Source organism: Schistocerca cancellata, chromosome 9, assembly GCF_023864275.1.
Source record: "Schistocerca cancellata isolate TAMUIC-IGC-003103 chromosome 9, iqSchCanc2.1, whole genome shotgun sequence".
Lineage (NCBI taxonomy): Eukaryota > Metazoa > Arthropoda > Insecta > Orthoptera > Acrididae > Schistocerca > Schistocerca cancellata.
In genome coordinates this window covers 47,909,627-47,933,277 of record NC_064634.1, presented here as the reverse complement: position 1 = coordinate 47,933,277, position 23,651 = coordinate 47,909,627, and the positions used below count along the sequence as shown (strand labels likewise).

The 23,651-nt window shown below is 38.1% G+C and overlaps 1 protein-coding gene across 1 annotated transcript in view; it reads right to left on the bottom strand.

Moving 5' to 3' along the window:
* Positions 1-23,651, bottom strand: part of LOC126101175 (myelin regulatory factor) — a 371,876-nt gene that overhangs the window by 21,793 nt on the left and 326,432 nt on the right. Inside the window, exons 16-19 of the mRNA XM_049911873.1 lie at positions 20,874-21,324; positions 20,277-20,385; positions 18,506-18,639; positions 8,182-8,248 (exon numbers count right to left, since the gene is read on the bottom strand). Of these exons, the coding sequence (XP_049767830.1) occupies positions 8,182-8,248; positions 18,506-18,639; positions 20,277-20,385; positions 20,874-21,324 (761 nt within the window). The remainder of the gene's footprint in view (positions 1-8,181; positions 8,249-18,505; positions 18,640-20,276; positions 20,386-20,873; positions 21,325-23,651) is intronic.

The window sequence follows — 23,651 nt, the reverse complement described above, 5'->3', positions numbered from 1 at the left end:
AGCAAACGCGGAAGGATATACATATCGTGTCATGTTTATATTTGTATTATTCTTATGCCTAATAGTGATACAGTCAGAAATGAAGCACGACAATTGACTAGATTTTTAAATCTAAGGTGACTCTTATTTCTGTGCAGAATGTAATGTACTAAATAGGCGTCTGCAAAGATTTTCAAATGGAGAAAAATTTTTGCTAAACTCTCGTTCAGAACATCATCTATCATATGCAGTCTATTATTTGGTTCTTGTTGATCAAGAAAGCAGCAGTGTAAGTAACAACAAATAGCAGTCTCTTGCCATTGTTTCACTAATGAGACGATTCCTCTCTTTTTTTAAATTGTAAGCGGCAGTAGCGTGCACAAAAGCAAGCCATGCAGCGAATGGCGACAGGCTGTAAACACTCATTATCAGAATGCGACAAACAATGCATGACACAGTAGAGTAATGCATTTTCAGCGTAGAGTGACGTAAACACCTATAACAAAGAGAACAGCACTTACCCGATCAAAGAAAAATAAGCAATCAATTCAAACCAGACGAAGCACGTGAAAAAGGAAGGGTACCCGTATAAATACGGACGGAGCGCCTGACACATACCTGGTAAAGCTTAACTGCTAAGCTTATGACTCAAACCAAACTACTGTAGCTGTATAGTCATTCATTCGACCTAAATTGTGTCTCATATTACAATGGACCAACTTTGTTTCGATTTGGAGGTGCGGCCTAAAACTTTTCTCTCCCCTTGAATTTCGAGTCTTAAATTTCAGGTGCAGCTTAGATTCAGGAAAATTTTTTCCCTTGATTTTGAGTCTCATTTTTCAGGTGTGGCTTAGATTCGAGTGCGGCTTAGATTTGAGTAAATACGGTATGCTCCATCGGACAGATGGTTGTTGGTGTGTTGTGCATAAAACACCTGAAAGCAACCACCCTGCAACAATCGTCAGAAGGGTCCAGGCTGGTGAAGGGAGCATTATGGTCTGGGCTTTCCCTGGGTGATCTTGTCATTCTGGAAAGCACAATGAAACTGCACAAGTATGCACCTCTCCTTGAGGACCATGTCCACCTCTACATGTTGTTTGTTTTCTCCTTGGCATGATGGCATCTACCAGTAGGACAGTACAGTCTGACAAACAGCTCACAGTGTACATGTGTGTTTCAAGGAGTAGCAGGATGAGTTTACCATACTCCCTGCCCACCAAACTCTCCCGACTGAAAACCAGTCATGAATCTGTGGGACCATCTCAATTAGGCTGTACACATCATGGGTCCTCAACAGAGAAACCTAGCACAGCTGGCCACAGCACTGTAGTCAGAACAGTTTCACATGTCTGTCAGTACCTTCCAGAACCTCACCGACTTTCTTCCTGCACATCTTGCAGTGGTCAGTGCTGCAAAAGGTGGTCATTCAGGCTTTTGCTGGGTGGTCATATTAATGTGACTGGAAAGTGTATTTCCCTTTCTGATGTCATTGCACTCGTAACTCACTGGAATGCATTTTGGCAGCAACATGCAACTGTATTTTCCCTTCTATATGTAATCGTTACCAGTTATTATAGACCTTTTCTTTTGTACGTGTTAAGTATCCACTACATACATACTTTAACACCATAGCCAGCCTCTAGTAGTTCTCATTTCCAGCTTGTTTCCTCATTACCATCCCATTCTCCCTCTCACTAGTTCCATGCTTCTTTCCATCCCTTACCTTAGTATATTGCATCACACTTCTCAAGAGTATGTTGCCTGACTAAAGCCCAATAAATGGAACAGGAGTGAATTCCAAAATCCCAATTGTTATTCCTATGCTCTTGTACATTCCAGCAGCAGAATTATTTTATGAATGCATTTTATTTAACCTCCCACCCCCTAACTGCTGTGCACATGTTAAGATGCAGCACTACATGGTGGGCAATGAGTGCTAAAGATGTGTATAGCTGTGGTATTGTCCCAGTACCTGTCATTTGTGGACTCTTCAGTTGGAGTATTTGTGGGCTTTTGCTACTGGGGCCCTCATGTTAATGTTCTATACATCTCTTTATGTTTTTTATCTATTCTATAGTACTGGCATTAGAATATTTGTTATCATCATTCTTGTCTACACAAATGGCATATATTTTAGTTTTGTTATGAAAATGGCACAGCCTTTAGTCTTACAGTGTAGATGCAGCCAGTAGGTGTACAAAGTAGGAAATAGTCATCTTTCAGGATATTCCAACTATCAGGGTGAATGTTTAGAGTAAATGAAACAAATAATTTTTTCTGTAGATAATTTCCAATATGCAGGTATTATTAGCGATTTCTCAGTCATCAAGGTGGAAAGATACACGATATGACAAACTTTATTGTTTCTTCTCATAAAATTAAAGGTAAATGATCATTGATTTGGAGATGTACTTTTGGACATTCTATTTTTTAATGGAATAACGTTTTGATTATATTACTCTTGAGAATGCTTCACTTAAGTGACAAGTCCATCGGTACCAGAGCAAAAAGTTCATACATATCTAGAATCACTGCCAGTAAAGTTCACAGGGCATCCTCCAGTGAATATTATCCACATTAAATATTTTTCATTGATGTAAGCCACTTGTTTGTGAAAAGCATTACCTTTTAAACAATTTATTCTATCCAAAAAACTATATACTTTTATTCTAATGATTTGTACTGAAGCTCAGACATGGTCCTCTAGCTTCACAATGATGAAGTGAATGCATGTAGTACTGGGTGCAACTTAGCAAACTACAGGAGAAATGGGATTGAGAAGAAATCAACTTTATAAAGATTTATATGTTGCTTGTTCATCAACATGTGGAACATAAGAGAAGTATGAATGTTAACTACCTGCAGGCCCGTAGATGTACTTGAGACTGAAAACACTGCCAAAAAGAATGGTTGGGGAAAATCCCGTGAATTTTAATTATCATACTTTTCACTCACTGGCAAAATAGTAGGGTTTCATCTAATTACAATAAAAGAACTTGGAGAAACTGAAGCTAGATCAGAGGAAGGGCAACATTGGCGGACACTCTAATAACAAGAATCCTCTAATATTAAACCACTGATTGCTGTGTGTGAGTTAACTTGTCATGGTATGCTGCTCCCCAGGCGCTAAGGTCATGTTTAAACACAACCATACACAAAGCTTACGCAATGCATTTTTACCTTTAAAAACTCTGTAAAATTTCATGCAATGCTGCTATGCTGAATAATGAAGAGAAATTCAGTCCTTTATCAAGCAAAGATATCTCACTGTAAGATACACAAAAATCAAGTATTTTCACTGAACAGTTTTCTTAAAATCAGATGATAAGTATCTCATAGCGTCCAAAATGCCTTCTCTCAGCACAAGTTGCAGCATTAGTCAAGGAGTACAGCCACAACAAAGCTGTGCTCAGCACGGAATGCAGAAAGCACGTCTGTAGCAGTCAAACAGTTAACTGATATATTTTTTTCAGTTCTTTCTGTAAGGAAACACAAGAAAATGGTGCTAATGCATTGGTGAGCAGTTTGCTCAAAACAGAAAATATGCCGAGAAAGTAGATACCATTGCATATCATAATATGCTATTCTCTGTTTTACGGACTACCATATAAAGAAAAATTTGTAATCTTTATCAACTGTACAGGAATGGTGGCCTTGGTGATATGCCTCAAACCATTTATTAAAACAACAAGAGCATGTACACTGATGAGACAAAACATTATGACCACCTGCTTAATGGCATGTTCATCTACCTTTGGAATACAACACTGTAGCAATTCTATGTCGCATATATTCAACAAATCCTTTGGTAAGTTTTTGGAAGTAAATGTAACCAGATTTCTATGCACAGGTAACACAATTCCCAGAAACTACAGGTCGGTGGTTTGTGAGCATGAAGCTGACACCCAGTAGTGTCCCAGATGTTTTCTGTCAGGTTCACATCAAGCAAATTTGTTAGCCAAATATCATGCTTATCGACCCACTACAGCACGATCCTAGCCTTGGGTAGTTATCCTGCTGGAAGGTGCAATATTAATTGGGAAAGGCACCAAACATGAAGGGATGTCAGTGATCTGCAATAATATTCATGTAGTCCAAAGCTGTGACCATACCTTTGATTACCATTGCACTGATTTCATGAAAGCCCAAATGAATGTCCTCCATAGTACAATACTGTCCATACTTTCTTATAACTGTAGAAAGCCTTCCATTTTCATGTTCTATGATGAAGTGTAGATAACATCTTATTGTCTGCATGTGATTACATTGTCCTTCAACAGCTTATCACAGATGCTCACAACAGCAGCATATGAACAGTTGACAATCTTTGCCTTTTCCTAGGTGCTCTTTCCCAGATGTCAAGCCATAACACTCTATCCTTTGTAAAAGTCGCTTTGTTGGTGTATTTTCCCATTCATGTGCTGTAGCATCACTAGAATGATTGCTATTCATCTTTGTTCTGCTTACACATTTTCCTTGACTCATGTTCCATCATCAGGTGGTTTTCAATGTCACAATGGGCAGTGGTCATAATGTCTTGGCTCATCAGTATACACAAAACAAAACCAATATACAAATTGACTTCTAAACTTTGCAATGGCTGTTCTGAAGTCATTGACAAAAAGAAAAATGGCAAATACATGAATTTTGTGTAAACAGTATTTAAGCACTTAGAGTTCCTCAGTTTTAACCTTGTATCCTGATGGATTACTGCACTGGCAAACTCACAGACCACACATTTCATACAATACAGCATCAGCTATATAAAATTTGTAAGTAACAGTCTATTTCTGATATGGAAAGTGTATTCAAACACATTAACATTTTTTCACTTATATGGAATTCCTTGAACTTCTCAGAACTGAACTGACACAGGGCTATTTGGCTCTGAATGCTGTCTCTAGAGGAGTTATTGAGTTAGCAAACCAAAACAAAAGGTAGTACATTTTACAATATATAGTGCTTATTTCAGGAATCATGTAAACGTACAAAAAATTAAGCATTCAAAAATAATTGGCAAAGAGTGGGATGCCTGTTTGTGTGACTCAGCTGCTGTCAGCCCTCTATCTCCGATACTTACATCTATACTTGATGTTAACAAATTTCTCTTCTTCAGAAACGCTTTCCTTGCCATTGCCAGTCTACATTTGATATCCTCTCTACTTCGACCATCCTCAGTTATTTTGCTCCCCAAATAGCAAAACTCCATTACTACTTTACGTGTCTCATTTCCTAATCTAATTCCCTCAGAATCACCCGACCCAAATCGACTACACTCCATTATCCTCGTTTTGCTTTTGTTGATGTTCATCTTATATCCTCCTTTCAAGACACTGTCCATTGCGTTCAACTGCTCTTGCAAGTCCTTTGCTGTCTCTGACAGAATTACAATGTCATCGTCAAACCTCAACATTTTTATTTCTTCTCCATGGATTTTAATACCTACTCCAAATTTTTGTTTTGTTTCCTTTACTGCTTGCTCAATATACAGATTGAATAACATTGGGGACAAGCTACAACACTGTCTCACTCCCTTCCCAACCACTGCTTCCCTCTCACGCCCCTCAACTCTTATAACTGCCATCTGGTTTCTGTACAAATTGTACATAGCCTTTCACTCCCTGTATTTTACCCCTGCCACCTTTAGAATTTGAAAGAGAGTATCCCAGTCAACATTGTCAAAAGATTTCTCTAAGTCTACAAATGCTAGAAACGTAGGTTTGTCTTTCTTTAATCTTTCTTCTAAGATAAGTCATAGGGTCAGTATTGCCTCACCTGGTCCAACATTTCTGTGGAATCCAAACTGATGTTTGCCGAGGTCAGCTTCTACCAGTTTTTACATTCGTCTGTAAAGAATTCGCGTTAGTATTTTGCAGCTGACTTATTAAACTGATAGTTCGGTAATTTTCACATCTGTCAACACCTGCTTTCTTTGGGATTGGAATTATTATATTCTTCTTGAAGTCGGAGGGTATTTCGCCTGTCTCATACATCTAGTTCACCAGATGGTAGAGTTTTGTCAGGACTGGCTCTCCCAAGGCCGTCAGTAGCTCCAATGGAATGTTGTCTACTCCCGGGGCCTTGTTTCAACTCAGGTCTTTCAGTGCTCTGTCAAACTCTTCACGCAGTACAGTATCTCCCCTTTCATCTTCATCTACATCCTCTTCCATTTCCATAATATTGTCCTCAAGTACATTGCCCTTGTATAGACCCTCTATATACTCCTTCCACCTTTCTGCTTTCCCTTCTTTGCTTAGAACTGGGTTTCCATCTGAGCTCTTGATATTCATACAAGTGGCTCTCTTTTCTCCATAGGTCTCTTTAATTTTCCTGTACATCCTTACATTTGTCCTCTAGCCATCCCTGCTTAGCCATTTTGCACTTCCTGTCGATCTCATTTTTGTGACGTTTGTATTCCTTTTTGCCTGCTTCATTTACTGCGTTTTTATATTTTCTCCTTTCATCAATTAAATTCAATATTTCTTCAATATTTCTACTGTTTACATAGTGTAAGATAATAAGACAAAAATGCTGGGAAATATTTATATTCAGCACGTAAAATTCTTAATACTGCCAACTAACATATATAAAAGTACAAGACATTATCCTGGCTTTCAGAACTTTTAGTTTCTTCCTCAGGGTGGGTGGATGGGGGAGAAGGAGAAGAGAGGTAGAAGGTCACTATCTCACACTCTTTTTTTGCCATCTGTCTCATTCAGGTCGGTCCCCTTCATCCTGGGGTCTCAGTGACATGTCCTTTCTTTTCAACCTTCCCTAGGAAGGAACTGATAGTTCCAAAAGTTAGCGTGATTTCTTGTATTCTTTTAATTTCATTGGTAGTACTAAGACTTTCACCTACTGGAGGAAAGTACTGATCAGAATTCTGTCTCATAAATTTGTAGTTTTCTCAAGTGAATTTTCTGTATGTTTACATACAGTAGCACACATATCACAGATAATTAATGTGTGCTCCTCCTCTGATGAAATATTCTGTCTGCTACATTCCATGGAAAAAATCACACACAAAGCTGTGGAACAGCTCTCATTGAAAAACACTGGAAAACAAAAGTTATTTTTGTGGATAACAATGAGTGCCAATGTGACAGAGTGATAGCACAAAAAATCTGTATACCTCAATTGCTGTACAAATTAATAGGATGTAGTTGTTGTAATATATGTTATTGCATAGCTTATTGAATAATTTGATAATGAACTTAAGTTCAGAACTAGTCATCAAGTAATAAAGGAAATTAATATTGCAACTTTGATGGTTCTCTGCGTTTATTGCATAATTAGGTTAAAACGATGCTAAGCATTACAAAATCTCTCTAAAGTACACTGTAATGTGGATGGGCTGCATTCCTCATGTGCAACACAGTTAACAACATGGTTTACACTCCATTAAGCAGTGGCATGTGACAAATGATCCTACACTACCCATGGCACTACCAAAAAATTTATTAATTTTTTTCGTTGGCACAGTGAGGAGTGTAGGGAGAACAGGTATCAAGATCAGGCAGTATGGGAGAGGAGTGAACAAATGAAATGAACTGGAAGCAACTTGTGACTTTTTCCATAGCATGAAAAAACCATTAGGAAACTGTTTTCAGAATAAGAGCTTCCATATATAGGACAAGGTTGTCATTTAGTGCCCCATATAAAGAGATGAAAACGACAGATTAAAGACGTATGCCTGGATATCTCAACTGACTAAAAAATTTTCAGCCAAAGGGAAACATCCAGGTTCGCAACATGATCTCGCATACAGTTTTAAGCAGTCAGGAATTTGCATTACTGATTTAACCCATGACCTCATAGCTAAGACTTCATAATAAGTGACCAATAAAGGAAAGTTCCCCAAAATGAAACTACAACTTAATTAAGTGAAAAAAGGATAAGCTTTTATTGTATAAGATACAGCAGACATAAGAATGAACAAAAGGTGACAAGTTCTCTCTTTTCTTGCTACATTCCCCTTCACTTAGGGAGACTTTTTCAATTACTTCATGAATACTGATTGCTGCCAGTCTTTCATTCTGATTATCAGAAGAAAAAACTTCTACTCCCAAATGATAGTATTTGTTACATTTGTTCATACCCTTGTCTGTTGCCACCTAGTAAACAAGAGTTATGTTCATCTTAATAAGAGTTCAGCATTGTTAAAATTATTCAGTACTGCCTAATAATATAAAACTGTCTTACCAGCAGTAACTTCATTCAGGTAATCTGCCTCTCTTTGATTCCGCTTGGCAGATTTAGGTTTACTTCCCTGTAAATAAGAAATTATACATTCAAACAATGGAAAACTCAGTATGGACTGTAACAATATTGTGAAATGGATAGTTGCTACTCGCCATATAGTGTAGATGCTGAGTCGCACACAGGCACAACAAAAATACTGTCACAGACTTTTTGTTGTGCATATGTGCGACTCAGCATCTCCTCTACATAGTAAGTAGCAACTTTCCTTTTCATAATATTGAGTGATTATACATTTTTATAGATTTTTTAATTGTATAGTTGCAGATATAATAAATGAACTCAACACAAGATAAACTGATGAAAAAGCTCAATTTCACATTTTTTGCGAACATCATTTTCTCCCACTGCTTTGAATTGAAGTCTATGGTGTATGGGTGTATACTTCCACTCTTCTTGTTTTAAGAATGTACCTTTCAAGGCAATGCAGCTTAAGTAAATGAGTGTGAATTTAAAATATGCAAGGAATAAAAAAAAATGTGTACTACTGGTGTTAAAGGCTTCTCTAGTTTTCAGTCAGTTAAAAAAAAAGGTAGACTTCAAGCTGGTAGCATTTTGTATCTGGTCTCAGAGCCCTAGAAACCTAGCAATAAATACACTTTGTGCAGCTTGAGGATAACCAATCCTAAAACAATAAACTGGTAGCCAAGATCGCAGGAATTCTTTTTATTCCATGATTACCGGTTTTGGCGAAACTAAAGCCGCCATCATCGGATCTAGGGAGGACAGAAAACACTATAAAAGTGGGCTTGGATTCCACTCATATAACATATATACATATAAATTTAGTTACATACCTTAGGACACATAAGGTTCAACATAAGGCAAACAATGGTGATATTAATAGTTGCCTATAACATGCAGGCCTTACAAAACTGTCGTAAGTAGTGCATAGGTGTCCAAGAGAGATAACATTATAAATGTTAAGTGTCTCCACCACATACAAGTGCAAGCTAGGTACTACCACAACTCCAGCTCTGTTCTTACACTACAGTCCGCGTTGCGAGATGGCGCTAGCAGAAGAGGCTAACAGGCTCTGTGTGTGTGGTAACACTACGTCATTAGGGCTTGTACATAATTCTAGAGATTACTGTATCACATAAACATATAAAAAATTTATGAAAGCTGCAGTCCTACACAACTGCACATCTGCCTGGTCACATATACGACATACCAAAAAGCAAATGCAAATTTCATGAGAACTGCGGAATTACAGAAATGTACATCTGTCTGGTCCTATACATAATAAGATACGATCATACATAGATATTTTATGGGTTCTGCAGGGTTATACACAGCACATCAGTCTGATGATATATCAAGTCTACCGAGAGTATATACAAATTTTAAGAACATTACAGGGTTACACAGTGCATATCCATCTGGTCATATATAAAAATACCAATAAAACACATCTTGCGTATGAGCGCAGATTTTTTCGGTCATATCAAATGACATCTGCTTGGTTACATATAAAACATACTGAAAAGAAATGCAAATTTTCTGGGACTGCCGAGCTACACAAGTGCACATCTGTCTGGTCATATATAAAACCTACCAAAAGTCATTTATAAATTTAAGAACATTGCAGGGTTACATAAATGCATATCTGTCTGGTCTTATATTTAACAACATACCGATAAAATACACATTGCTTATGAGCCTATGGGTTTTGGACTTTTCTTGGTTTTGGTCCGGTGATCACCACGTACACCACAGAACAGAGTCTTTTACGACTACATAAGTATATAGTCGACATAAGGTGGCATAACTTTTTGATATTGGTTTTGTTAGATGACTGTGGTTCATTCACATGAGGCTGCCACATAGTTGTACTTCTTATATTAAGTGGTTCTGTTAACACATCTGATGGATTCTCATAAACTCAAGATACTTGCAACTTCATTTTCAAAGTGTAGTGATCTTTGTTTGCTAATGTTTACATTTCCTATTGTAATTCTTCTGATGTGGTTCTCAGAAGACTAATGAATCATTCAGATCACCTGTTCAGTAAGTAGAAGCTATTACACAAAACCAAACAGTACAAGTTGCTGCCGTTGTCACAAAGCTTAAATTGTGACACAAAGCATTGCAATTGCTATAATAATCTATGCTTTCACTCAGGAAAAAAAGCCAACAGAATTATTGAACAATGGAAACTCCAGAATAGAATAACAACAATATGAAAAGGATAGACTGTTATTCCAGGGTGTATACAAGGACAAGAAAAAAAAAATCCCACATTTTTCCTGGATTTCCCAGTTAAAAATACGCTTTCTCCCAGGTGAAAACACACTTTTTTCCCTGTTAAGTGACAGTATATTTTCCCTTGTAACTGTAAAACTTATCACATAAATGTCTGATCTTCTGGGCTCGAAATTCTTCTAAATGCTTGTCATCAAAGAGCTGATTTTTAAATGAGAATCAAACACTCCGTGATTTAAGAAGTTTATCGTACATTCTCACACGTAGTTCAACTTGCATAAAAGGAAGTTTACTGCGAAAGTAACACTTTTCAGACCACCGTTTGCAATATTTTCCTGTGACCTGTTAGAAATGGGTTCATTTCAGCAGTTGCCAGAGAGCACCAGATAACAAGTGCCACTGCGCTTGCGCAGCTACAATGACATAGGAGGTCTATATGTCGGTATGTGTAAAACATTAAAAGATCTTACGTTATGTCATAACAGAAAGAAAAAATCAGAGGATAGTCCAAGAGTATTGGAATTTTGTGAACCATACTAAAATGTGCACATTTAAAGTGCATACTTAAAGTGCACATTTGTATGTGCAGATTCCCAATGAAGTAGGCCTCGAACTGATATTCAGCTTTTCAATGTGGTTTTTGGGATGTAAGTTTTCTTGGAGTGCCAGTACTGTATTATCTCATGTTTGGTTCTTTATTATGGCATAATGCCATACATGCTAGAAGATGAAAACATGCACTTGAAATGCAGCAAACAGTTGAAACTAGCCAATAGTGTGGAATTAAACACTTCGTTTCAAATACATTGACTGCCTCAATGGAAAAGATTAATAAAGGCCAAATTTCTTTAGCAAAGCAACAAAAATAACTTCATTGTTCTGCAATGCGATTAATACTTGACTGTCAGAAAGGTGGAAATAAAATAAAATCTTAAACTAATAACATATTTTAGACTTCCGTAGTTATGTGAATGTATTTTAATTCACTTGATAGCTCCCGGCCACAGAGATCCATTTTGCTTTCATTTGACGCAAGAGCAGTAAACAAAGAGGAAACAGGAAAATCACTAAATCAAACACGGGTCACATGGAGACTACCCACTTCCCCACTATAACTCAAGACTGCTCTGCTCATCAGCCTTGGATCTATGATATTTCCGAACTGGGGCAAGACTCAATAGAGGCTCCCCTCCCTCGAGCGTTTGATATGGGACGTCAAAACCTAAAAAAAAAAAAAAAAAGAATTTTCAAAAATATGTTCATTTTGTAGCGCACATCTTTCCGAAGAGTCTGATACACAAAACATATGGGTTCGAGGGAATGTAAGACATGTTATTTGGTCTTAAGTGTACGAAAGTGCAGTGCCATGCTTCTCCACACAGCATTATTCTATTGCACATCACTGTATTTCACTCTGTGGAATTGAAATGTGTATATTTTGTAATGGATGCCATCAAATTATATTCAGGACAATGGAAATTAAAATGTTCTGTGGTGCCTCTCCTGCTCCCTGTCGACCGGTTTGACATCTTGCCCCACTTTTTAAAAAAAAAAAAAAAAAAAAAAAAAAAAAAAAAAAAAAGGACACACCTCGCTATTAATACTGGATGGGATTATTTGTAATCGGGAGAACAAAAGTTCTTCAGAAAATTTGCACTCTTTATTGCCTATCAGCTAATAACTTTCTGTTTTGTGTGACATAAAATTAAATATAGGATACATAAAACCAGTGCTGTTTTTCTGGGGGAACGCTGGGGGATGCGTACCCCTAAACTTTTTCGTCAACAAAATAATTTTTTTATGATGTTGAGAACTTGGAAGAGTGCCAAAGATTTCTTTCACGGACGTAAATTTTTAATTTCATTTTTTCGTGTTGGTAATTGCAATACGAACGATACCAGTGCAGTTTTTGGTGGGAAAAAGTGATGTTATTGACTGTTTCAAGTATTTCAAAGCTGCGGCAACCGTTCTCGACAACTGAATCGCTGGCAACCAGTTAAACAAGGATGTAGTGCCCTCGCCCACTAATAGTGGGCGATGATAGTGCTAAACAGATATGCATACGCTCAAATGCCGAGCTATTGATAGATGTCTCTACAGTCCCGCTACATGATGATGTTGATGACGTCATGGCTAAAAGCAGACAGGTGGTATCCCATGCTTCAGTTATAAGTAATTTTCGCTGCATTGTATCGAATGTCAGAGTATCCTCAAACTTTTTTTTAGAAAAAAAGCACTGCATAACATTTTTTTCTATCTAATCTTGCTACAGCTTTACATGGCATCCTTTCCTTTGTGCGAAAGAATCTATTACCTCATCAAAATACGTCAAACATTTTGCTACATGAAAAATTAAAATGTTGTTGTATAATACTGAAAAAGATGTTACTACAAGTTGTACCCAAGACTGGTGTGGTTTCTTGAGCTAATTACGTCTGTTTTGTCACACACCAAATAAAAAAAAGGCTGTTTTGGCACAAATGGTCATTTTTATAACACGACAGAATATAATTCTTGAAGTACCAATATCAAATGAATTAGGCCTTCTACAAGCAAAAAGTTTTATGTTAGAAAATAGTTTCACATTTCATTCACATGCTCCAGTTTCTCAAGCATGAGGTCGAAACATGGTAGTATGAAATTTTTATATAAATTTGCAATCGTCATATTCTTCCGTAATTTGTGTGATGTCCCCATTTCTTCTCCTTCCTCATTCTACCAAACAATCTTGACATCACTAATTCTGTAACTATTCCTGCCACTGTCAAAACTTATTCATCGGTTAACTTCATTAACCCTGCCAGAATCACTGGTTTTGTTATCCCGTGATTATTCTCTGGTTAGGCATTGTTATGTGTTTGTACAATGTGTTTTCCGCACTAATTCCAGAATAGAACTTAAGAGGCTGCTAGTCAGGGACTGTACAACTGGCCTTTACTAGAATTGTGATCGGGCCAAAAATTTTTGTCAAAATTTCATTTCCTTGGATACACCGAGAAGATAATACATAATTTTTCTTACCTGTTATTCTTGTTAGTCATTTATTTCCACTCTGGTAGTCTGAAACTATGGATTCCCCATTTGCAAACCCATTCAACTACATAATCGGACAGTGATTGGCATTCATCCATTCAGCTTTACACCGCTCAGCTCGTATAGCCCATTTTATCTGCCGGAATGTTTGTTTCTAGATGCGACGAGGATTCCCCTGACGGAGATGTCATGTAAACTATGCACGCATTCACAAATCAACATACGATTCATTCAGAAATCAACTTAGAACGTGTTCAAAAATGTTCAAAATCCAACAGTGATGTGTTTCAAAATCATATGAATAACCAATAGACCAACATGCGTTGGATGCTAGGCGCTTTGTGAAAGAAGATTTTTTTCCTCTAGAATATGAATTTGGCACCTCTCCTACATCTGGGCCTGCTGCACATGTGTGAATCTGGCAGCTTGGGTACACCGGTAAAATTTTTCCCAGTAATATTTAGCTGCTTGCTGCAACTGCTTACATGGCCCGGTTCTTTAGCCAGAACCAGGAGAAGTTACTACTCATACATGACTCAACTGCAAATGTGCATGAGCCTGCTCGTAACTGCTAAAATGAATCTAATGTAAACAGTTGGGATGTCATGCTCATCAGAGTCAATTTGTTGTTATGAAGCACTGCATAGTCTTCCTAAAGCCTTTGACACATTTTGCTGTTGTCAGACGCTTTCACTTTCATTTTTTTCTCTTGTTCATGTTTTATTGCTGCAGTATTATTCTGCTTTGTTAGAGTATCGATTCTCACCAGTCAAAATTACAAAAATTTAACTGAAAATGAAAACAATGAAAAATTCCCTGAATTTAAAAAAAATCCCAGGTTTTTTCCGGTTTTCTCGCAGATGAAAAAATTCCGGATCTCCCGGTTGTTCCGGGTCATATACACATGTACTCACTGTACAGAGGAGGTATTGAGTTGCTAAACATAAAAAAAAGTACCCACCAAGCAGTAGCAGAACACACACGTAAAAGAAGATTACAATTAGGCATGCTTTCAGAACCTGTGGCTCCTCCTTCAGGCAGGAGGGTTGAAAGGGAAGGAAGAGGGGTGAAGGAAAAGGACTGGAGAAGTCTAAGAAAAGGGGTAGATTTTGGAAAAGTCTTTCCCTCTCATCCCGACTGATAAGTCTCCCCTGACCCTTGGTTCTGGATGATGTTTCCAAAATCTAACTCTTTTCCTAGACCTCTCCAGTCCTTTCCCTTCACCTCTCTTCCTTCCCATTCAACCCTTCTGCCTGAAGAAGGCGCCATTGGCTCCAAAAGCTTACCTAATTGCAACCTTCTTTTATGTGTGTGGGTATGTTGCTGCTTGGTGAGTAGCTTTTTTACCTATCAAATCACATTATCACATTATATTGTCATAAATGGATTGTTTTCATTGTTATACCTTTTCATATTTTTTCATTCCAATTGAATTTATGAGTCTTTTGTTATTTCAACATTTTATTTGTTAACCGAGTTACTTTTTTCTACAGTTTCTGTGGACGACTGAGCTAGTTACATGCAGTCATTGACTACCAATGCATTACAGTTCAGAAATACTTTGCTGCCTTTAAAAACTACATTTCCAGTAAGTAGTTAGTGCTGTAGGTTGGTCTTAAAATATAGGACTTGCATAATGAATGACTATTGTGAATAAGGCCCTAACAATGACTGACTATTCAGATGTTTGGTATTTCAGGCTGATATTCAGAACTTACTGAATCAATATTTTGGCTATGTACCATTCAGAGAGTATAAAGATGAGTCAGGCTAACTACCAGGTACACCTTTAAAACCTTCCTAAGTGTCATAACAGCACAGGTGATATAAACATTTTGCATGTCTCTCATATGGTCAGGCAAGCATTTCTTGTTTGTCCTGAGACCACTCTTCATTTAGCATTTAAATACAAGTAAGCACTATTGAGTTCAGTGCAACACCACTTGACACAACAATTATTCCAAACTGTATCTACACTCTTTTGGTGTGATTCCACAAATCTACTTTGGAATTTGTCATCATGGCAATAGTTGTTAATAAATATGTAGAGACATCCTGCCATTCACATGTTTATAGTGAAAGCCATATTCGTGATACACCTAGATTCTGAACATTATATAGAATTTTATTTTTACATTCCAGCAGAAATCTCCCAGCATGCTTACATTGCTCTTCTGTTTCATATCTTTCTCTAAATGTGTTTACACATTTATTGGTAAGAATATATATTAATTCTAGTGCAAGTTCTGAGTCATAGCTCACTAGGTCAATATGAACGAAGGTAAGTCAATTATTAGCTGCAAAGTAGTTATAAAATTTTATTGTAGTCAAACATGAAACTTACAAGAACATCATTTTTTGACATAGTCTCCTTGTGTTTCAACGCACTTGGTCCATCATTGTACAAGCTTCCTGATGCCCTCATAAAAGAAGGTTCTTGGTTGAGCTGCTAGCCAGGAATGCACACGCTTCTTTCACTGCTTCGTCCAAGGCAAATCGGTGGCCCCTTAATGCCTGTTTGAGTGGACCAAACAAGTGACAGTCAGAAGGGGCACGAAAGGGACTATATGGATGATGATCCAGTACTTCAAATTTGAGTTTCTGGAGTGTTTCAGCAATGTGGGCAGCAGTATGTGCATGGGCATTGTCGTGCAACAACACAACACCTTTTCACAGCATTCCTCAGTGTTTTCTTCAAATTGCAGGCTTTAGCCTGGCAGTAAGCATCTCACTGTAATGCACACTGTTTATTGTTGTGCCCCTTTGTCCATAATGCATCAGTACTGGACCTTGTGCATCCCAAAAAACCATAAGCATCAGTTTTCCTGCGGACAGTTGGGTCTTGAACTTTTTCTTGCATGGCGAATTTGAATGTTTCCATTCCATACTATGCTGTTCACTCTCTGGCTCATAATGACGAATCCATGTTTCATCACCAGTAATGATCCCATCTAAGAAGTTTTCCCCTTTGTTGCCATAACGATCCAAATGTTTTTTTGCAGATGTCCAAGTGCATTTCTTTATGCAATTATGTGAGTTGTTTTGGGACCCATTTTCCACAAACTTTATGAAACCTAAGTCTGTTGTGGATGATTTCATAGTCAGAACCATGACTAATTTGCAGACAATGTGCCACTTCGTCAATAGTTAATTGTCTGTCTAAGAGAATCATTTCACATAAAAGCTCAATGGTTTCTTCATTTGTGGCAGTAAATGGTCATCCATCTCCTTCATTGTGTGTAACACTTGTGTGACCATTTTGGAATTTTTCAATCCATTCGTAGACACTCTATTGTGGCAAAACACTCTTCCCGTACTGTACCGAAAGTCTTCGATGAATTTCGGCCCCTGATACGCTGTATGACCACAAAAAATAGATCACTGAACATTGCTCTTCTCTGGTGCAAATAGACAGTGGAGCAGCCATGATTAACAGCACAGCAGTGATAACGGAACTTACCTAGCAACTTGAAAATGGTAAAGATATAACAACGAACAAACAAAGCATGCGTCATCAACGTAAAATGACAGTACTACCAAAATAAACAAAAATATATAACTAAACTGCAGATAACAATTGACTGACCCTTATACAGGGCTATTACAAATGATTGAAGCGATTTCATAAATTCACTGCAGCTCCATTCATTGACATATGGTCACGGCACACTACAGATACGTAGAAAAACTCATAAAGTTTTGTTCGGCTGAAGCTGCACTTCAGGTTTCTGCCGCCAGAGTGCTCGAGAGCGCAGTGAGACAAAATGGCGACAGGAGCCGAGAAAGTGTATGTCGTGCTTGAAATGCACTCACATCAGTCAGTCATAACAGTGCAACGACATTTCAGGACGAAGTTCAACAAACATCCACCAACTGCTAACTCCATTCGGCAATGGTATGCGCAGTTTAAAGCTTCTGGATGCCTCTGTAAGGGGAAATCAACGGGTCGGCCTGCAGTGAGCGAAGAAACGGTTGAACGCATGTGGGCAAGTTTCACGCGTAGCCCGCGGAAGTCGACGAATAAAGCAAGCAGGGAGCTAAACGTAGCACAGCCGACGGTTTGGAAAATCTTATGGAAAAGGCTAAAGCAGAAGCCTTACTGTTTACAATTGCTACAAGCCCTGACACACGATGACAAAGTCAAACGCTTTGAATTTTCGGCGCGATTGCAACAGCTCATGGAAGAGGATGCGTTCAGTGTGAAACTTGTTTTCAGTGATGAAGCAACATTTTTTCTTAATGGTGAAGTGAACAGACACAATGTGCAAATCTGGGCGGTAGAGAATCCTCATGCATTCATGCAGCAAATTTGCAATTCACCAAAAGTTAAAGTGTTTTGTGCAATCTCACGGTTTAAAGTTTACGGCCCCTTTTTCTTCTGCGAAAAAAACGTTACAGGACACGTGTATCTGGACATGCTGGAAAATTGGCTCATGCCACAACTGGGACCGACAGCGCCGACTTCATCTTTCAACAGGATGGTGCTCCACCGCACTTCCATCATGATGTTCGGCATTTCTTAAACAGGAGATTGGAAAACCGATGGATCGGTCGTGGTGGAGATCATGATCAGCAATTCATGTCATGGCCTCCACGCTCTCCCGACTTAACCCCACGCGATTTCTTTCTGTGGGGTTATGTGAAAGATTCAGTGTTTAAACCTCCTCTACCAAGAAACGTGCCAGAACTGCGAGCTCGCATCAACGATGCTTTCAAACTCATTGATGGGGACATGCTGCGCCGAGTGTGGGAGGAACTTGATTATTGGCTTGATGTCTGCCGAATCACTAAAGGGGCACATATCGAACATTTGTGAATGCCTAAAAAAACTTTTTGAGTTTTTGTATGTGTGTGCAAAGCATTGTGAAAATATCTCAAATAATAAAGTTATTGTAGAGCTGTGAAATCGCTTCAATCATTTGTAATAACCCTGTATTAGAGAACCCATCCATCACAATAATATTTCTGAGAACAGATTTTATCTATGCTACAAAAAATTGTTTTTAATTTACAATGTGCAGTGTTTTACCTCTTTCTCCATAGAGCTCAGAGTAGGTTCCTGAGATGGTGCTGAATGTGTGCTTTTAGCCATCTTAGGATGAATGACAGGAACGGTAGCTGCTGTTTCTGTGACAAATGGTTTGATGGTGTGGTCAAAATGCACTGAAACACAATGTTTTAGGGTCAATTAAAAGATGCTGTTATACAAATGCATATTGAAACAGTAATTTTTACTTGGTGAGTCTATACATTTTGTCCATGTACATTATTTGTAAACATTTTACTATCACATTTTGTTAGTCTATTCAGCTGTAAATTACAAATTGCCATGCTTTATGCAAAAATAACAAGACTTGTTAAAAAAGTATCATAAAAGTGTTCCACAGAACCCATTCATGTCCATGAATCACAGTGCTCGTATTCTGACAAAGAGATAGATGGAAAGTAAGATTAGAGTTTATCAACCCAGCAGCAAGAAGGTCATTAGAGATGGAGCATAAAATTGGACTGGGAAAATATAGGGAAAGAAACTATCCATCCTCTTTGAAAGAAATCATACTGTTGTTTGCATTAAACAATTTGGGTATACCATGGAAAATCTTAATTTGCATGACCACAGTAGCCCGTTTTTTGGTATGTTCAATAGCAGAGTGGTACATCAGGTATAATCATGAAACACAGTAAGACAAATAATTGAAGTTTATATTTAGGTAATGCAATTGTACTTATATATACCCTTGTGGCTGTATCATATATATGTATTTATTGACAATGTTGACAATGTATTTGTTGACATGTTAACAATGTGACTGATTAAGTACTGTAACTAGGAGCTTTCTTTGGTATGTTCAATAACAGAGTGGTACATGATGTATAATCATGAAACACAGTAAGACAAATAATTGTTGTTTATATTTAAGAAATGCAATTGTACTTTTATATACCCTTGTGTCTGTATCATATATATGTATTTGTTGACAACATCCATTAAATCTATATTGTCTACAAATGGACAGAATAAATAAACAAATAAAGGGGACCTAGTGTGACTTTTCAAGCTTTCCCAGTGGATATGTTGTAAATAGTTTTCACTGGTTTGCTGCTGAATGACATTGTGCAAATCCCACAATATTTCCTCGGAGCAAGTGTCCAACTTCTTCAGGTGGTTGAACCTTGCTGGTGGCTGGGTACGACTGGTACCATCAGTCATACCTAGCCACCAACAAGGTTAAACCACCTGAAGATGTCAAACAGTTGCTCTGAGGAAATATTGTGGAATTTTCACAACATCACTCAGTGGCAAACCCATGAAGACTATTTACAGGGGACGCATTGTTTAATGTGAACCGCAAGCTACAGAGAAACTCAGAATTATTCACTTAAACAAACATTGCCAGAGGTGAAAGAACTGATAAGTGACATATAAAAAGTGACTGACTGAGAATCAAACCTGAGACACTTCGATTCAGTCTTGCACTTTGCCACTGAACCACACTGAACTCCTATTTACAATGTATCAAGAGCAAGTGATAAGTTAATAACGTAGTGACATCATTCAGCACACTACCTTTCACTGCTGTTGGGACTATGAAGAAAAGATTAGGCTGATCACAGCATGCACAAAGGCATTTAGACAGTTATGCATATCATACTCCACAAGTGATTAGAACAGGAATAAACACTGACATGTGGTACCAAACAGTATCTAATAGAAATTTGTATTGAACTACAAAGCTGGATGCAGTATTTAAACATTTACTGTAACAGAGAATAACAGAGAATGTATCTGGCTTACTTACCATAACGATAAGAAGAAAGTGGAGTTTGTCCACTCCCACTTGATACTGCAGGAAATACGTCAATGTGCTGGTCCATATTCTCATAATGAGAAGCATCACAACAAATAGGCTGGAAATGGAGAGAATTGTAAATATCTTTTTATTCATACTGTGAAGATTTGTAAGATAAAAAACTAAGCAACTTTGTAGTTTGAGAAATTAATGTAAGCTTGCATGCATATTTTTGTGGTAAGCTTACCATTTATTTGCAAGAGATTCCACACAGCCAGAAAAATTCAACTTTAAAAAAGTGAACTTTGTCTACTTTGAAACTAGATTAATTAATGGGAGAATGTATTCTAATATTTGTTAAGACCTGTCAACTACAAGCGTTGAAAGAAGAAGGAAAAAAATGCATAGATCTTTGGCAGTGAGAATGGGAAGTGCCAAGTTGTGGACATGAACGTATAAAAGATGAAGAAATCTCATTTTCAGAGTAAGTCATGACATCTCCTCTTATAAGGCACTTAATTATTTAAAAATACTTGCTTACTCCTAAATAAAACATTCTATTTATTTTTTATATGCTAAAAGAGATAAAAATCTGTGTCATCTTACATAACACAGATTAGGTTCCATCTCTGCATCACTTGTGCAGTGCGGTGGCCTTCCAATCGGTGATGGTGTAAGCCGAGAGCCAGTTAGTGGTGGGTCAATGAACTCCCCACTGACATGGTTATTGACAGGAGGATCCACTTTCCAGTTGTGAGGAAGTGTGGCGGCATCCAGAGTGGCTGTTGACAGTGAGAGAGGAGCAAACACAGGTTGCCTGGAACCACTGCCCAGTGCTTCTGTACTGCTTTTGCCAGATGGATCCAACAATTTGGCTTTAGGAACTCGTTGAATACTTTCAGGCATCATGGGCGCAGGTGGCAAGATGTTATTAGGTAACCCAGTGCCAGGAACAGGTACAGCAGTTGGAAGGACCTTTGGATCTAGTATCCTTGTGCTGAAGGCTGCTGCAGGTGCTACTGAATGTGCATGAGAATGACGATGACTTGAATTTTTCCTGTTAGAAAGAAAACACAGGTTTTTCAATGGACGTATCCTTATATTAAAACACTTGCTTGAATACAATTGCAGAAGATACATAGCAACAATAAAGTTAATGACAGATATCCCAGAAAATCTAAAACTAAACTTCTTGATACTACAGTCAACTCAGGACTTAATCTGATAAAGAAGTGCTACCTCATCCTTTTCATTAGATGCCTCTGGATGGCAATATTGAAGATAACACCTGCTTACAAAACTAGGGCCACTACTTCTTTTTTAAGAATCTCCTCAGCTGTCATCACAAGGCTGGACCAACCCTCTTCTAGTCTTCTCACGAAATAAAGACTTCACAATACATCTAAATGTATATTCCACTGGACACTGAATGCCAGGATGTATTTTGTATCATGATTAGCCATCTATATGGCAAGGCAAACAAGATGGTTTGTATGCTTGTGTATGCATCCTAATCTCTCTTATCTTATTCCCAGTGTCCTATGCAAGATATACAATGGAGTCAGTAGAAATATTGTAAAACATACATTAAAGACAAATCCTCTAAGCTCATTCAACAAGATTCATGAGAATAGAGGCCCCTTTCTCCCAATGATTTCCATTTAAATTCCCTGAACATCTGACATACTGATATGAAGTACTCTTGTCTGTTACAATCCTAACAGAGTGGGTCTGAATTTCTATCAGGTTCATCTGATAAGAACACCAGCACTGTGCCACGTTTTGCAACATACCACACTAATCAATCATCTCAGCAAGTCTGTCATCTAAATGTGTTCCCTAGAGTTGTTTCATATGTCTGTCCCACTTCACATTACTTCTTAACATTAGCCCTCTGCATTGAAGTGATACAACAGATTACTGAAGTCTTTCACTAAAGCTGCATCTAATATCTAGGATTCTTCTTTTTGTTTATCTATATTACCCTGATTTATGCAGTGAGTGACCCAATGCATACAATGGAAACATGGGAAGGTGTAAGTTACATATACCTTTAAAAATTGTAAGGTGGAGTTACTTCACTTGCTATCATTCTAGTTTACATAGATACTCCGCAAGCCGTAGTAAGGTGCATGCTGGAGGGTACGCTGCTCCACTACTCATCATTTCCCCTCCTGTTCCACTAGCAGATACAGCAAGGACAGAACAACTGTCTGTATGCCTCTGTATGAACCCTAATTTCTCATTTGTTATCTTCTTGCTCCTTACACACAATGTATGTTGGAGGGAGCAGAATCGTTCAGCAGTCACCTTCAAATGCTGGTTCTCTATATTTTTTCAATAGTATTTCCCACAAAGAACACTGCCTTCCCTCCAGGGATTTCCATTTGAGCTCCCAATGCATCTCCATAACACTGAAGTTTTGTTCAAACCTACCTGTAACAAATCTAGCAGCTCTTCTCTGAATTGCTTCGATGTATTCCTTCAATCCGACCTGGTACGAATCCCAAACACTTGAGCAGCACTCACGAATAGGTCACATTAGCATCCTATATGCAGTGTCCTTTATAGGTGAGCCACTCTTTCCTAAAATTCTCTCAATTCTCCAAAGTCTACCATCTGCCTTACCTACCATAGTTCTCACATGCCCGTTCCACCTCATACCACTCTGCAATGTTATGCCCAGATATTTAAACAACTTGACTTAGTCAAGCTGGACACTAGTAATCAGTATCTGAACATTATGGGTTATTCTTCCTATTCATCTGCATTAACATCCATTTTTCCACATTTAGGGCTAGCTGTCATTCATCACACCAACTGGAAATTTTTGTCCAAGTCATCTTGTATCTTAAAAACAAAGATGATGTGACTTACCGAACGAAAGTGCTGGCAGGTTGATAGACACACAAACAAACACAAACATACACACAAAATTCAAGCTTTCGCAACCAACAGTTGCTTCGTCAGGAAAGAGGGAAGGAGAGGGAAAGACAAAAGGATGTGGGTTTTAAGGGAGAGGGTAAGGAGTCATTCCAATCCCGGGAGTGGAAAGACTTACCTTAAGGGGAAAAAAGGACAGGTATACACTCACACACACACACACACACACACATATCCATCCGCACATACACAGACACAAGCAGACATTTGTAAAGGCAAAGGCATCTTCCTACAGTCACTCAACTTTGACACCTTACCATACACCATGGCATCATCAACAAACAATCGCAGACTGCTGCCCACCCTGTCAGCCAAACCAATTATGTCTACACAGAACAACAGCAGTCCTATCACACTTCCCTGTTGCCATTCATCCATAGTTCTCAGTATATCGTGTGAGAAATGGGTAAGCAGAGTTTCACATGATCAATGCTTTCTAAA